This window comes from Pteropus medius, unplaced genomic scaffold (assembly GCF_902729225.1).
Source record: "Pteropus medius unplaced genomic scaffold, Ma_sr-lr_union100, whole genome shotgun sequence".
NCBI lineage: Eukaryota > Metazoa > Chordata > Mammalia > Chiroptera > Pteropodidae > Pteropus > Pteropus medius.
In genome coordinates, this window is record NW_024349225.1 from 7,279,166 (window position 1) to 7,295,765 (window position 16,600).

Sequence of the window (16,600 nt, forward strand, 5' to 3'; positions counted from 1 at the left end):
TGGGAAGCACCATACACTGTATGAATTAACTACCTTACTGGTCACTTGCAGAATGCACAGAAGAAAATTCATCCCAGTTTGGTGGAAAGGGGACAGAATCTGTGGCCTTGCCCTGTCCAGGCTGTATGACCACAGGAAATCTTGAAGCCTCTCTGAGCTTTTCTCATCTACAAAATGAGAATAATAATACCCTCAACACACACACACACACACACACACACACACACACACACACACACAGACTTCAGCCTGCTGCTGTGGAGTCACATTGTAAGATTCCAAAGGAGTAATGCAACATTGTCATAGTTAGATCATAAATATGAGCACGCTTGACTGTAAGTCAAGTGTTAAAAGTACATAGAGGAAAGGTAAAGGATTATGCAAATCAGATGACTACCATATCCTGAAAACCTACCTGTCTTCCTAGGAGAGAACAAGCGGCTCCTCCCCCTGAATCCTGATGGGCGGATCTACAGAAGACCCGCCCTTCTCTGTCGCGCTGCAGAGCCCCGCCTCCAGGGTCGAATGACGCGTACCCAGGCTCCGCCCACTAGGGGGCGGGACAGGCTCGGTCACGTGAGCTCGGGTGCGGAAGTGGTGCGGTGGGCCGCGTTCGTGGTTGGCCCAGGCCGCGGGCCCCGGGGGCGGGGCAAGGCCGACCCGCCGGGAGGAGTCGGGGGAGGAGGCAGCGGCGGGGGCCGGCGCCGAGCCTGGGATTCGATCTGTGGCCCCACCGCGGGCTGGACCAGCGGCGTTCCCGTGCTCCCCGGCCTGCGCCCACCCGCGGATCTGGGTCCCCCAGGCCGAGGCGCCTGCAGCCGCGGGAGGCCAGTGGGGTGGGCGGAGGGAGGATCGGAGGGCGCGGGCGCCCTGTGCGCGGAGGAGGCGTGAGGCGGCCGGGGGCCGGGACGCCATGTCCATGGAGGACCCCTTCTTTGTGGTGAAAGGGTGAGTGTCACTGAGGGCTCCACTGGGTGAGGAGGTGGCGGTGTTGCCACCACCTACCCGCTCTCCTTGCTGGAGGGGGAGGGGAGACAAGTTGAGGCTGGGGAGGGAACAGCGGGGGCGGCTTAGCTTTCAGAGCCGTGACCAAGCGTCCAGAGACATGCGCTCCCCATCCTACCTGGACTGTGAAATCTATGCCCCCAATCCAGCCCTGGGGAGGGGGTCCCCTTCGGCCTGTACGTTGCGGTGTAACTTATTTTGGGGTCGAGAAGTTCAGCAACTCTGCAGGTGGGGAGAAAGACACAGGTCCCAGCCCAAACTGGGGCTCTAGTGGAGCATGGGGCGCTGCTTCGAAGGAGGGAAAACAGCATCTGGGCAGGAAAAGGGAAATGGCCCTCCTGAGCTTTGTAGTTGGCGTTGACGGGGGTGAGCTCCTATTGTCCGTTGAGATCGGAGCGCTGGCCCGGAGACTGGTGGGACCACAACCAGCCTGGGAGGGCGCTTTGGAGCACGTTTGCAAGCTGGGAGGCAGGGGCGGTGTGTGGATCTCGGAGGCTGGGGAGCAAATTCCCGGAAGACAGCTCAGTTCGGTGGGGGAGTTTTTACTGAGTAATGGGAGGGGAGGAAAGCAGTCTTTCATGCTCAGAGATGGTGTTGGAAGGAAAACAAAAAGAAATCAGCCAAACTAAACTTTCCTCGGCTTTCTATTAGTACTGGGATTTTCCCACAGTGCTAAAGGAAATGAGTGCTTTCTTTTCAACTCCCTGATTTCATCCAGGCTATTTGACAGGTTTCCCCACTTGTTTTTCCCTTAGAGCTGTCCTGACTCCATCTTTGATTGCTGGATTGTTTGGAGATAGAAACTTTAATTACACTTTGTTGCTGTCAGCTTTGTAGCCATTAAACAAATGCAAGGAAGATGAATTCTGATGTTGTTACAACTTGTCAGCTTTATGTTTTAAATGTCAAACAAACATAAATCTGAGAACTACAAAGTTCCCAGATGATCAGTACTAATAACCATAAAGTGTCATTTTTGCTTTCAACTAGTTACTACCAGCTTCTTGTTTCTGTAGTGATGGAAGCTGACCAGGTGCTTGGGTGTTTATTTTTTTTAAAGAGTTCTTAGAAAATTTAAATGGTGCTTTAGGTGAAGTATTTTATTATTCATGATACAGCAACACATATTTATACACTTCTTAACAGTTCCCTGAAAATGTTTTCTTCACCTTACTTTAATTTAGATGGGAAAATGCCAAGTCGTAGTGTTTTAGTAATATGTGGCTCTCTATCTGAAAAATGTGTCATTTATTGGAAGGATTGATTTAGGGACTAACTTTGAAATGTTAAAGCTGTGTGTTTTCCCCTTGAATGAAAGTTCTTAATACTTTGGTTGCAAAGGTTATCTCTGGCAGACCAAAATGAATCAGACTTTTCTGTTTTTTGTTTTTTTTTTAATGGAATATGTGAAGATGCTAAATTGCTCGGCCATATTAACTTTTTTTTCCCTGAGAGTATCCAATACAGTCACCCAATGCTTACTCACTGAATAGATACCACTGCTTTATTGGAACATGGGCTTGGAGTCTCGCTTGATTTTGATATTTTACTGTCCTTAATGTATCTGAAGGAAATGTGCCTTCTGTGTGCAAAAGTTAGTCACATGGGTGTCTCTTACTGTGTGTGTGACAATATTTGGGGAGCCATGCACCTCTATTAAAAGTATTGAAAATGTATCACACAAAGTGGAAAATTAAAGACACTTAAATTGTGGCCTAGGAGCTGATAGTCTAAACTAAGAAACAACTGACCCCCAAATTAAGTAGAAATGACAGGGGTAAATGATTCAGTGCTGAAGTAAATGCTACAGAAGACATGTGACCCAGGAGTTTGGAGAAAGGCAACTCATTAGGGATTCTTATGATTGGGAAGGCTTTTGGAGGTAGTAGTAAGTCTTGAATTAGGTTTTGAAGATGGGTAGAATTTAGATAATTCAGGCCTGTGTCTCATCTGGACCCTTATCAGAGTCTCTAATTGGTTTTCCTGCTCCTAGTCTCTTTCTTCTTTCATCCTGCCTTGGTTCTATTGGATCAGTGCTATCCAAAATACAATGTGAGCTATGTATGCTATTCTGCATTTTCTCGTGGCCGTATTAAAAAAGTAAAAAGAAACAGGTGAGATTAATTTCAATGTCATCTTTAACCTAATGGGTTCAAAATATTTCAATATATGATAACATAAAGATTATTAATCAGATATTTTACTTTTTTGTGTTACGTCTTCAAACTCTGGTGTGTGTTTTGTACTTAAAGCACATCTCAATCTGGATGTGAAGTTTTCATCAGATATACTTAATCCATATTTAACCTTACAGTTGAAAAAGTAGATTCACATACCCAAATTGTTCCCAGCATACTTAAAAATTTTCCAGTAACAATTGCATATCAGCTTTTACATTTTAAATTGATTTATATTAAAAGTTTAGTTCTTCAGTCTCACTAGCGAATTTCAAGCATTCAGTAGTCACGTGTGGCGTCCGTATTGAGCAGCACAGGGATAACTTTTCTAGAACCCAAGCAGAGGTTCCCTACTTAACATCACATAGTGGCTGCCTCTTGCCTACAGAATAAAGTCCAAACACTTCATGACCTCTGTGATCCAAGCCTCCTCTAGCCGCCTCTGCCTTTACCTGTGCCCACCTGCAGCTCAGAGCTCCGGCAACACCTGCAGTGACCGCGACCCCAATACTGGATGCTCTCACTCCACATGTACCTGCTCTGCCCATTCACTCAGCTTTGAAGATTTGGTGTCAGCGTCTCCACTACCTCTAGAAAGTGCTTCCCTTGGCGCCTTAACATGTTGCGCCTTTTCCTGTGGCTGTCTCTGATTATTAGACTGCGCTCTGAACTTTGGGACTGTTTGTTTTTCCTGAATGTCCATCCCAGCACCTTGGATATAGAGCGTAAACGTTGACTGAATAGTCATTGGTGGTGGTGGTGGTGGTGGTGGTGGTGGTGGTCGTTCCTGGGTAGGAACACCACCAGCAAAGGTCCTGGGATGGGCATTGCATGTTTAGAAATCATCATGGTGAATATAGTAGATGGAGTAGGAAGTTTATTTGGGGAAGTAATAATAAAATAAAATAATAATGATAATAATAATAATAATAATAATAATAATAATAGCAGCTAACGTTTAAAGCAAGAGTCCCCAACCACCGGGGCTGCGGACTGGTACCAGTTCGTGACCTGTTAGTCTCTGGGCCACACAGCAGCAGGTGAGCAGCAGGTGAGCAGCAGGTGAGCGAGCAAAAAAGCTTCATCTGTATTTGCAGCCACTCCCCAGTGCTAGCAGCACCGCCTCAGCTCTACCTCAGATCATCAGGCATTAGATTCTCATAGGAGCACTGGTCCCTGGTGACAAAAAGGTTGGGGACAGCTAGTTTAAAGGATGTAACTCCTATGGCAGGCATTGTGTGCTAAATAAGCACTTCATAAGTATTTTCACTTTATAAGAACAGCTGTATGATGTGAGTATTGGCCACATTTTAGAGATGAGGAGCTGAGGGAGCATAGAGGGGTCAAATTACTTGCCCAGGGTCACACAGCTAATAAGCCGTGGGCCCCAGGATTCAAATTTGAACTGCATAATTCTCCTCATACTGTTAACACTTCAAGTACAGGTAGAATAGGGTCAAAGAGAGTCTCATCTCGAGGCTACTGGAGATTTTTAAAGCGGGGAAATGACATGAAATTAGAGTTTTAAGAATGTTGATTTGGCAGTAGCGTTGGATTCATTAGCATGAGGAAAGATTAAAAAGGACACCATTTAGAAAGCCGTTTTAATTTAACTACGCAGTGGTTATTGCCCAGGGCTCTTTTTGCGAGGTTTTTGCATTTGTGGAAGCCTTATTCAGGGCCGTCTGGGAGCACAGAGGAGAAATGCTCACCACTGGGCACTGGACTCATGGGGCAAGCGTGGCTTCCTTGGCACAGACATTCGCCGTGGCGTTTATACTGCAATGGGTTTAAGAAGTCGGTGCCTGAACCTCCTGACTCTGCTAGTCGCCTCTGGTGGTGTGTGTCGCTCCCTTAAGTGTGGCTTCTCCAGTCGATCCCTCGCTGAGTGAGCTCGGTTGTTCCCACTGTCGCAGGTACTCCTCGTGCTTGTGGGCCCATCCCATACCCCAGTCGCTCTGACCCCACTCTCTCCTGAGTGCTTTTCTGTTTTCTATTAATTATTCCATGTCCCCGACTCTGGGGCGGACCTCTCCTCCTTCCTTCTCCCTACAAACGCCTGACCTGTCCTCTTCCTCTTAGCCCTCTTCACTCCTGACTCTGTTCTCCTTCAGGCCCATGTCCACGTGGTCATCCATCGTGTCCTGTCAGCGCCATCGCTGGGATATCCCTGGAACCTTCTCTAATGCTCTAGTTTTGGTTCCTCAACCCTAGTTCATGTCCTTGTCCTCTCCTACCTAGAGTCTTATAAGCAACTTCTTCAGCAAGCATCACACCGCTACCACATGTGACCACAGAGACACATGTCATTTCTCTATTCATATTTCTTGATTATGGAACACTTACCGTTTTCTGTGTACCCAGAGCTGAGGGCGCAGCAGTGAGCAGACAACACCCCTGTCCTGAGGGAGCTCACATTTTAGGGACAGACAGTACACAAAGGAGCAGATGCATGGTGTGTCAGGTCATGATAAGTTCCTTAGGAAGCTGGGCTGGGTGTAGTTTTTCTTTTTATGGGACTTCAGGGACCATGAGGTTTGGTGCAAGAACTGAGCTTTGGTAATCAGACTGGCCCAAGGTTGGACTCTCACTCACTTCTACCAGTTATTTGGGGTAACTTTTGGCCAGTTAATTATCCTCTCTGAACCTGTTTATGTACAAAATTGGCTTAATAATGCCTACCTTGTCGGTTATTAGGATTAGATGTGTTAATGCATGTAAATTGCCTAGCACAGTTTGGAGCACATATTAAGTGCTCAATAAACTTTCTCTTTTAAATATTCGCGTATGTGTTTTCATCCAAATAGGCTGGCTGCCCTTTCTGAGAGGAAAGACCATGTCTTTGCTGGTTTTTTTTTTTTTTTAGTAACATTTAAAATAATATTAAACTAATAGACGCTTATTTTAGAAAATTTAGGAAATAAATTTATACAATAAATTTATTGTATATCAGGCACTGTGTTAAGAACCTAAAAGGAATTGTGTTTTTAATCCTTATAAAGCAGGTGTTAGTTCTATTATCATTTTACAAATGAAAAAATAGAGAGTAAGAAAAATTTCATAAGCTTGTAAGCGGAAAGGCCAGGATTTTACATACATGTATTATTATTAAGAATAATAATCATTTTAGAAATTGGGATTATACTGTTTTATTATCTTTTCATCTGTATTATTTTATATTCTTAAAATGTCTTTGGCAGGGAGGGCTTTCAATGACTTCATTGTATTTCGTCATATAAATGTAATACAATTTATCACCCAGGATGACATTTATAATTTTTCTAATTTTTCACTATTACAATGAATATAGTGTCAGGCCTACTTGTCACAGGTCTTTGTTGCTGCTTCTGTTTTTCCCATAGACTGTATTCCTGTGCTAGAATTGCTAAACAAGAGAGCATACACATTTTCCAAGCTTCTGGTGCATGTTCCAGATTGCCCTTCAGAATACATTCTGCTCCCCACTACCCTACCCCAGTGTGTGAGGGGCCCATTTCTCTTACCCCTTGTCAGTACTGGGGTTCTCATTTTAAGAAATTTTTGCTAATTTGCCAAGTGAAAGATAACATGTTTGAATTGTGTCATTTTCATCTTCGTGTTCAGTGACAACTTATGCAGTGTTTGTTTGATGAGTGAGCCCATTTAAGTTTTGGGTTTCTGTAGTTTTTTCCCTTTTTTGTAGTAAACCTTTAGAATTTGCAACTTCTAATCAAACAGGCCACTGAGAAAACCGCAAAATTGAGCATTGGAATATAGAGTATATTGGTACCAAGTGAGCCTGTCCTCTGGGTGAAAAGCTAGAAGGTTGTGGCTTTTTAATGTTTTGCTGGTTTGGACCCCTCGTGTTCCTGAACAAGGAGAGTTTTATTTCCACATTCCTGGCCTTTTGATCGGTGTTAAAATAATGGCATAAGTAAGCAGATGAGCAAGATGGTATGTGTTATGTTGTATTAATTATCCTCTATCTTTCTCTTGTTTGTATATACAACCTTTTTAACATTAGCATCTGAGCTCCTTGAAGGCAAGTATTGTGTTTTATTGTGTGTTGAGAGAACTCTGTTTATTGATACAGTCACTGAAAAAAATTAATCATTTTTTTGCAGAGAATTTTAGTTCAGTACAATTGAATGTAAGTCAAATCTCATTTCCTACTTTTTAAAAATCAGAATCAGATGTTTCATTATAAAAACAACTTTGCAAACATTGATTGTAAATGTATTGAATGCTTAATACTATATTTGGCTCCTGAAATTGTAGTCCCGCTTGAAAAACACTATGCAGAACGTGAAAGAGTATACGTGAAAGACAATATGCATTGTGTGTTAAGATTTCGGAGTAGAGTTGAGATGCTGTGGAGATTGAAAACAGAAAAGAGTCCCAATGGGAATGTTGGTCAAGGACAGTTTAGTGACACAAGTGGGTCTCGATCTGGGCCTTAAAGGAAATGTCTGCTTTTCATTTGCAGAGGTGTCAGGACTCTCCCCGGCTGGGGAAATAGCTAGAGCCAGCCGGGAAGATGGGAGGATGGGAAGACAACTTGCCAACTGAAACCAAATTTGTTTTTGTGAGGAATCATGTTGGGTCTTAAAATCGGCCAGTGTAGAGGAAGAGGAGACCTGGCATCCCAGCTGAGGAGTTTAAATTTAGTCTCTTTCCTATCATAAATTCTTAATTAGGAGGCAGTTTAACTAGCAGTTACGATTCACCTGCCTATGATCAAACAACTTTTGAGGACTCAAACCCAGGTCTTCTGAGTCCACACATGCAAACGAATATGTCTGGAGGCTTAGCAAAGATAAGATTGAATAGGTCTTAGTAGTGAAAAGTGCCTCGTGCTCAGAATCAGAGGAACTCGAGGCAGGCAGCCAAGATGGCTGAGCCCCAGTTCTCTTATTTGCTCAATGAGTGCACACTGGTTATCTTAAAAGTGCCTTCCAGATCTAAAATCTAATGATTGGGCTTATGTAGAGGTTGTGCAAGGTGAGAAGCAAGAGGAAGAAGAGTCAAAGATGACACTTGTCTAGACAAGTTTCGAAACTTGGAAAACAGTGCCACTGTTTACGAAAATGGGGAAGTTAGAGAAGGAAGCAGATTTCTTATCTCCCAACCCCCACTTTATCTTTTTGTTTGAATACTTGCATTTTGTTTGTTTGTTTTTTGTAGGGCGGATATGATTAATTTTGCTGAAAATATAGGAGTTAATTCTGGGTGCATGGTGAGGGCTGGAAATGCGGTTGGGGAGTCAGAGGGCATCTGTTGAACTTGTGAGTGTTGAGTACCTAGAAGCTGTAAAGGCTGCTGAGGAAGAAACACTGGGACCAAATGGAGGAAGAGGAAAGAGAAAACTGGTAGAGACTAGAAGAGTACAATGTCACAAAACCCAAGGAAGTGAGAGTTTCAAGAAAATAGATATGAAGGCTGTAGTGCCAAGTACACTGAAAACGAGGTCAAGTACAAAGTCACTCACGACTTTGACCTGCAGTGTCATTGGTGGCAGTAGTACTAACCCAGGGGAGCTGTGGAACCAGCAAGTAGAGGTCAAATTGTACATAACTGTAGGTAACTAAGGAAAGAGAATTTTTTTCCTTCTCAAGAGTCATTGCAAAATTACTGTTTACTCACCTAGGAGTGGAATTATTGGGTTATATGGCAAATAAATATATGTTTAGTTTTAAAAAACAGCCTAACTGTTTTCCAAAGCGGCTGTACCATTTTCCATTCCTACCAGTAACGCATGAGAGTTCCAGTTACTCTACCACCTGGTCAGCACTTACTGTCAGTTTCGTTTTTTGTTTTCTTTTTTAAGCCATTCTAAGTATGTAGTGGTATCTCCTTTGCATTTTCCTGATGACCGATGATATTGAGTTAGTTGTCATTTCTGTGTCTTTGGTGAAGTGACGTTCAAATCTTTGGCTCTTTTTAAAATGTTTTTTTGTTAAGTTTTGAGAGTTTTAAAAATATATTTTACACATGTCATTAATCAGATGTGTAATTTGCAAACGTTTTCTCTCTGCCTTTGTACGTTTTAATATTTTATGTGACGAAATGAGAGTGTGTATAAAGCACTTTTGCTATATTGTGAAATAAGATGGTTGTCTCCAGGAAAAGCACTTCTGACTGAGTTGCAAGCTGAAGCAGCTCTTTTTCTCCCCACACAGAATCTCATTTTTTTCTTGAAAGGATGACTGACAGACTGATTATTGAGACTTGCATATGTTCTCAAATCTCAAAATTATCTAAAAAAATACTTGAGATATTTTCTTAAAAATGAATGAGGTCAACCTGTCACTTCATGGAAAATAACTGACAGTATTTTTGCTGATAACATTAGAACTCCTCCCAGTTTTCAGTAGAATTTTGGAAAGTTTATATCAACTATTATCTTATAAATTCCCAATACTTAAGTTTTTCTAATTGGTAGTGATATTATTATATGATTTTGGATATTGCGTAATGAAATGAGTTAGCATTTGAAAAATCTGTGATACTCAGTAAAGTAACACTTTCCAAATGACCAATATATGATGTTATAAAATCATACCTGGGTAAAAGATTTATTCAGAATACCTTGTCATTAATCAGTGTATTAATGTATGTTTTATAGCATCTTGTAGTGTGTTGAAATGTATGAGAGTTCAAAAAGTCTTTGATACAGCTTCAGATTTCATATTGCAGTTAACTTCTAAGAAACTGCCACTTGTCATGTTTTGGTATGACAAAGGTCAAAAAAGAATATCCCCAGTTCTCTGTAAAAATTATTGAAATACTCCTCCCTCTCCCAACTGTATATCTGGATTTTCATCATATACTCAACCAAAATGTATGTCAATAGGCTGAATATAAAAACATATGAGAATCCAGATGCCTTTTGTTAAACTAAATATTAGAGAGATTTGCAAAAATAAAAATGTTAAACAGAGCCACTCTAATTGCTTTATTTTTTTTTAGAAGTTATTATTCACAAAAATGAGTTAACATGTAATAAGTTTATAACTTTTAATTAATTAATAAATATTTTTTAGATGTCTCTTTGAATTTCTATACCAACTTTGGAATTCTTCAGTTATTTTAAAGAGAGCAAAGGAGTTGTGAGACTGCCCCCCTCGAAAAAAAAATGTGTGGCTTGCTTCTTAAGAAAACTGAATTCCAGCATCAGAGTTGTATACTGGTGGCGGAGAGTGCATGGTATGCCCCAGCCAGAGGCTTTTTAGGTTTGAGGTTCCTAGTTCTCCAGAAGGAATTTATATTTACAGAATTGGTCAATTTTATATTCTTTAAAATGAGATATTATAGATGCTCTTTAACTGTCTTCCATTATCGTATTATGGGAAGATGTATATACCTCTTTCTTCACCAAATCATCCAGAAAACTCAATAAAGAGTAAAGATAGTGGATTTACATCTCACTTACTTACTTCTTCTGTTTATCTCAGAGCTTCTCATTAACGCTGAGAGTAAAGGCTGATGTAACCCGTAAACTGGATATGAATGGACTTTGATAGTCATTGCTGGCCACGTAGCTCAGTGATTTAGTCAGCCTGGGCCCAATAACTATATGTATTCTCTGTTTAACACTCAGCCTTTTAGCTCTCATCACTATTCCACAGACTGACATATTGTAAGGCACTTTTCTTATTTTCGTTAGTGCTTTTTCTTCTGGTACTTGAAATGTCAGTGGGAATAGATGCATGCACATTCTGCTTAAAGCTATAGACAACAAACACCCTGATTGAACACCCAGAAGAACTGGTTAAGAAATCATAGAAGAATCAAAACAGATCTCTTAGTTTGGGAGCAGTAAGGCTATTATCTTTGTGCACAAGAGACCATATGTTTATAAAATGACTCCTTGGCTTTTATATGTAGCAGTATTAGATTATAACATTTAAATGGTAGAAATTGGCCCAATGGTGCGGGGGGAAGGGGTGGGTTCAAATCATTGTGACTATATCTAATGTAAAAACATGCGAGATCATAGCACTATGGCCTAGTCCCACTCTCTAAACAGGAAACAGAACAATCTGCTCTACAGCATTGCTTAGTCCAGGAAGGTAGATACATGTAAGGCTAATAAAGTTTTGGAATCTTCTAATGAGATTTTGGGTTTAACAATGTCCCAAATAAAAAAGCTTAACCTCTGAAAGACTAGCTGTGTAAGAGTAACCCTTCCTCTACCCTTTTTATTCCCCATTCCCCAGAAAAGCAAAGCTGTATTAGGACTTGTCTATCTGAATATAAATTACTGTCCCACCAAATGGCAGCATGTGGGAATGCTAATGGCTCTGTAGTTAATTTGTAGGATTGTTTCTTATACTACTTTAAGCATAGTCTGTTTTGTATTTCTCAAACAGACTTGATATTATAGCTGCTTAAACAATGGCTATTTTATTCTGAACCTCAGCTGAGAACAGAATACTCAGACTGTTACTTTGAAGTTTTGAACTTTGGTATTTGTCCGTGAAGAGCCTTCTATCAAGACTTGAAAACACTTTTGGGAATGGTGGCTGAGGATGGTGCATGGCCATAAATGTCATCTTAAATCACACAGTAACTTGCTCATGGAACGCCATCTGATTCCTCTCCTTCCCTCACCTTGATTACAGGGAGGTGCAGAAAGCAGTCAACACTGCCCAGGGATTATTTCAGAGATGGACAGAGCTCCTCCAGGACCCGTCCTCGGCCACAAGGGAGGAAATCGACTGGACCACCAACGAGCTGAGAAACAACCTCCGAAGCATAGAGTGGGATCTGGAAGACCTGGATGAAACCATCAATATCCTTTTCTGTGGTGTCTGTGCCACCAGGGGCAAACACACAAATGGACAAGTTTTTATCCAAATGTCTCAAGCACATAGATTGGACATTTCCTTTTATGACTGAGTGATGTTGCTCTTATTTGTACCATGACACACTTAAAATAATTGCCCAGTAAGCTAAGGTAGAGTAGCCAGTTCATGTACAGTGACATTTAGTAAAAGCAGACCTGTTATTGCTAAGTTAGGCTATCAGTGTGAAATAAGTCCACTGATCTGACTGACGAACCAGAAAACTTGTAAAAGCTGAATTATGTGGCCTTTTTCCACTGGAAAAATTACATTTAATCGAAACTTTAGATTGAAGATATGCCAATGTCATATTCTGAGCTCTGTTTTCTTTTTTTCTCTAATTGTGATAAAACATCAAGGAAACTCCTTTGTCAGGACTACTCCATAGTGAGCACGGTTCCTATGCGGTTGATGTTTGGAGCACATCATTTTGATTAATCGTAATGACCCCGGGCACCTTTTAAATTATTAAAAGACAAATGTGTTCTCTAAAATGGTGGAACAAAATATGATAGTGGGATCAAAAGCACAGTTACCGGGAGATAAGTCTTCCCTTGAGATAGGAGGGAAGAGAAAAGGATTGGGGGAAATAGAGAAATTGCGGAGGAAGAGGACAAAATTTGAATAGATACTCATCATTCAGCAGAGAGTTATTGCGTGTACCATGTGCTGGACATTTTGTTAGTTACTGAGATGGGAGTGAGAAGCAAAACAGTGTACCAGCCCTCGTGGAATTCATGGTGGAGGGTAGAGTAGGACTGGGGGCGGGGAATAGGCATAATCTGATAATAGCACAAATATATACTGCAGACTTGAGTGAAAAGGCCAGAGAGCCATGCAAGTGTCTCACCTGGGGCAGCAGGACAAGGCTGGGGGTGAGGAGATCAGGGGAGTTTCACGGAAGAAGCCTCCATCTCTAGATGAAGAAGCAGGGTTATCTTGACATAAGTGGAATGGTTTGAAATGATAAATGAAAAAGGCTTGTAAAAGCTGTCATGGAAAAGGTGATCTGGAGTCAAATGAGAATAGCGCTAGCAGGCGTCTGGAGGAGCTCAGCCAGCCATGCTCAGCCAGCCGTAGATTTGTAGTGAACCCGGGAAGGCTGTGGTTCTTAACCTGGCAGGTCATTTCTGCTTTGGGGCACAAGGATCCCTCTATAGTTGTGGGCAGAGAAAGTTTGAGAATGATTGGTGTCAAGTTGGCCATATTTTCAGAAACATCGGGCCAGACTTTATTGCTGGCCTGTAAGAGAGTCTGCAGTTTTTTAACACGATGTGGATTGTTAGGTTTTTGATGATGACACGGCTTTACCTTGACTTTTTGACCCACGCATAGTCGAAGCAAATCCTAGAAAATTCAATCTCGATGCAACCGAATTGAGTATAAGAAAAGCCTTCATCACAAGTACTCGGCAAGTTGTCAGGGTAAGGAATATGACCTTGTCATGTTATTTGTGTAAGAAACAGCCAGACTTCTCAGAACTCTTTCCCTTGATTGTTAACCAATAGGTCAACTCTGAAACCACTTTTTCGTATGAATTAAATGTCATCAGTTTCCCACATAGAATTTCTCCAGTTGAAGAAAAGAAATCTGTCGTTAGTGTCGTCAGGCTTATTTCTTAGAGAGTAGACGCTGGCTTGGGAAGCTTACTTCAACGATGTCCTGCCTGTCCATAACTCTCATTCCTCCAAACCAGTTATTGTTTCTCCTCTTTATTTCTTAGTATGCTATCTTTCTGGGCGAAAGGGAAGAATTACTATTCTACTGTTGTAGAAACTGTTTGATTTCTTGATGGATTGGTAATCACTTTGCATTGTGAAGTGGCTCTCACCGTGTTTGGATGGCGGCCCCTTTCACCATCTGAGTTGCTTCTGGAACTCTTGCAACCATGGCACTGACATTTCCATATGCAACTGCTTGACTGCCTTTCGGGAGTGATCCAGAGCAAGCAAGCTTCTGAGTGTAAAAAACCAAACCAGTGAACAAATACTTAGTCTCAAATTATTTAGATAACATATTGTCTAAAAACCTCAGAGAGAATATCGTTTCAGTAAAATCCTGTATCATTAAGATATGTTTGTATTTTGAAACTATATAGCTAAGCCATTTGATTAGCATAACTAGATGTAAGAGAGCCAGCTGTCTTTAACATATGTACTAAAAAGCAGCTTCCTTGAATAAAAAAAAAAACTTGGGATCATATCAGTGCTAACATATGGCTTTTTTAGAGTCATCTTAGGCAGGAACCTTGGTATGTGTTTGCCAGAGACTTTATGTCATGTGATTTCCTTTTGAAATTATTTCAAATGGGAAATTATCACTGAACTTTAAATGTTCTTGTTCTTTGTTTTATTCATTAGTTGCCTTTATATATACATATATCTAAAATTATTTATAAATAAACCCATATTTTAATGGGGACAGTATCATTTTTGGACCTCAAGTGCCATCATCTATATAATGAGCATTTGGATTAGACACTCCTAATTTCTAGCCAGTTCAGAAAGCTATTCTGATAAGAAGCTTCGTTGTTACGTGACATATTTATTTATTTCATAAATGTTTGCTTCTTAATTTTTTAGCAGGTTTTTGAAGGACACTTTAGTAGATGTTGATATTTAAATGGCACCTCACAATGAAGCATATTCTTGACCTCAGTCATTAGAGTTGTTCTCTCTGCGAGGTAGTACCTATAAATTTTGCAAATTGGAATTCAGAGGTCAGTATATTGAATGTTAAGTTAGTTGGTATAATTGGAAGTAGGATCTAAAGTTTGTTTTCTAATATCAGAGAAGTTTTTTAAAGCGCAGTCTTCGAAAGAAGTATTTTAAATCAAGTCCATATGTCATAATATTGCAGCCTCTTTAGAGTTGAGATCTAGACCATACTTTGCTATATGATCCAACCGAATACTTTAGGGTTTTTAATCATTCTTATTTTTAATTTATGACCCCTTTTGGAGAGGCTGTTACTATTTGCCAGTGGTGGGTTAACAGTACCTAACTGAGCTTTTGCTAATCTGAGTTCAGAGTCTAATTGAAGTCCTGTGGAAGAGAAGGAAGGAATGGGCGCTTTGAAAGTTGGTACAAGGTGGTTATAATTCAAACTTCCCACAACAGGAGTTAAGAAAGCTGTGGCACTGTCTGAACTACCATTCACTTGTCATACATAGGTCTTAGAAGAAGTTTCTAAAAGCCTAATATCTCATGTACATCTATAAAGTAGTCGTCTTGCCAACAGAAAATTATAAAGTATTTTGTCAGCCTTTAAGACAAGTTGTATTTCAGTAATCATGTACTCAGTTCAAATCACTTCAAAGTATATTGAGTTGTGGTTAGAGATGATAAGCAAAGTGTTTTGCTTCATTGTAAATAATAGGTCCATTCATTTTTCTTTCCATACAAAATTATTTCTGATGCCACTCTGGAAATTCACTCTGGTTTTAGAAATAGTCTATAACAAATCCAACTCAAAAATAAAATAATTGACCTGTTGTATCACTATTCAAAAGTTTTCTCTGGTGTTTAATGGTAATTATCCTAAAGTACATGGTTTTTTATATGTATTATGTATGAAGATGCTAACCTTTTAGCACAGGTTTTTGTGTTTATACCCCAGGATTGCCATTTTTTAACTATGTAACTTTGAGAAAGTATCTCAGCCTTTCTAGATCTTAGTCTTCTCAACTGTAAAATGAAGATAATACTAGCTTCACAGGGTCATCATGAAATTTCAATGATAATGTATATAAGCATTTAATAGCATTTCTGGCCTATAGTAGGTTCCCAGAAAACACTAGTCCCTTTCCTCTTTCCTCCTATTTAAATTTATTTTCCAGGTTACCTTTTTTTAAGGGGATGTTGTTCTCTGTGTCATTTCTTTTGTTTTGAGACTGAAAGAAGCCAAAGAATGCTGTGTTTTTGCTATAAAAAAAATTAATAATAAACTGTGGATTTTGCTAATGTGCAAAATGTTAGCCATGATTTTGTTTCATTTAAGGATATTCATTTGTTTCCTGGTATTTTACTTATCTTAGGACATGAAGGATCAGATGTCAACTTCATCTGTGCAGGCATTCGCTGAAAGAAAAAATAGACAGGTGCGTAAACATCTGAATGTACAGTATCAATCAAAGAAAATACTTGGAATTTAAAAATGCTGGTATCTGTATATCTTGTGGTCATGCAGAAGCCCTGTGCATGCTGAGCCTGGAGGCGGGCTGGCAGCTTTTGCGAAAGTCCAGCCATCGGCCTGCCTGAGCATCATCGTTAGCTGTGCCCCCATCTCACGCTCTGCGTTTCATAGCTCCCTGCGCTAACTCTGATAGCCCTTACCTCAGAGCCATTTATTCTGCACCTGCTGAGCACATTCTATATGCCAGGTTCTGTTAAGGGCTGTATTTGCTCAGTTTCTTGTCTTTTTCTCTGCCAGACCCCAAGCTCCTTGAGAGTGAGGAGGGATTGCGTCATGCTCTTTTTTTTCCTTTTTTTAAATTTCTAGCTGCTATTATATTGCTTACCCCATAGAATTCACTGGACATTTAATGATTGAAACTTTGTGAAATTCAAAATGAAATGAAAAATATTTGAGGAA

The 16,600-nt window shown here is 40.5% G+C and overlaps 1 protein-coding gene across 3 annotated transcripts in view; it reads left to right on the plus strand.

Annotated features, from left to right (window-relative positions):
- Window positions 1-581: 581 nt before the first annotated feature.
- The window catches only part of STX6 (syntaxin 6), a 33,050-nt gene continuing 17,031 nt past the window's right edge, over window positions 582-16,600 (plus strand). For 2 of the 3 annotated variants that reach the window (XM_039881337.1, XM_039881336.1), the window contains exons 1-4: window positions 684-948; window positions 11,786-11,955; window positions 13,337-13,431; window positions 16,044-16,106. In XM_039881337.1, coding sequence (XP_039737271.1) covers window positions 914-948; window positions 11,786-11,955; window positions 13,337-13,431; window positions 16,044-16,106 — 363 coding nt within the window. In that variant the 5' untranslated portion in view covers window positions 684-913. Of the gene's footprint in view, window positions 949-11,785; window positions 11,956-13,336; window positions 13,432-16,043; window positions 16,107-16,600 lie in introns of all 3 variants that reach the window. The other variant, XM_039881338.1, reaches the window with a different exon arrangement.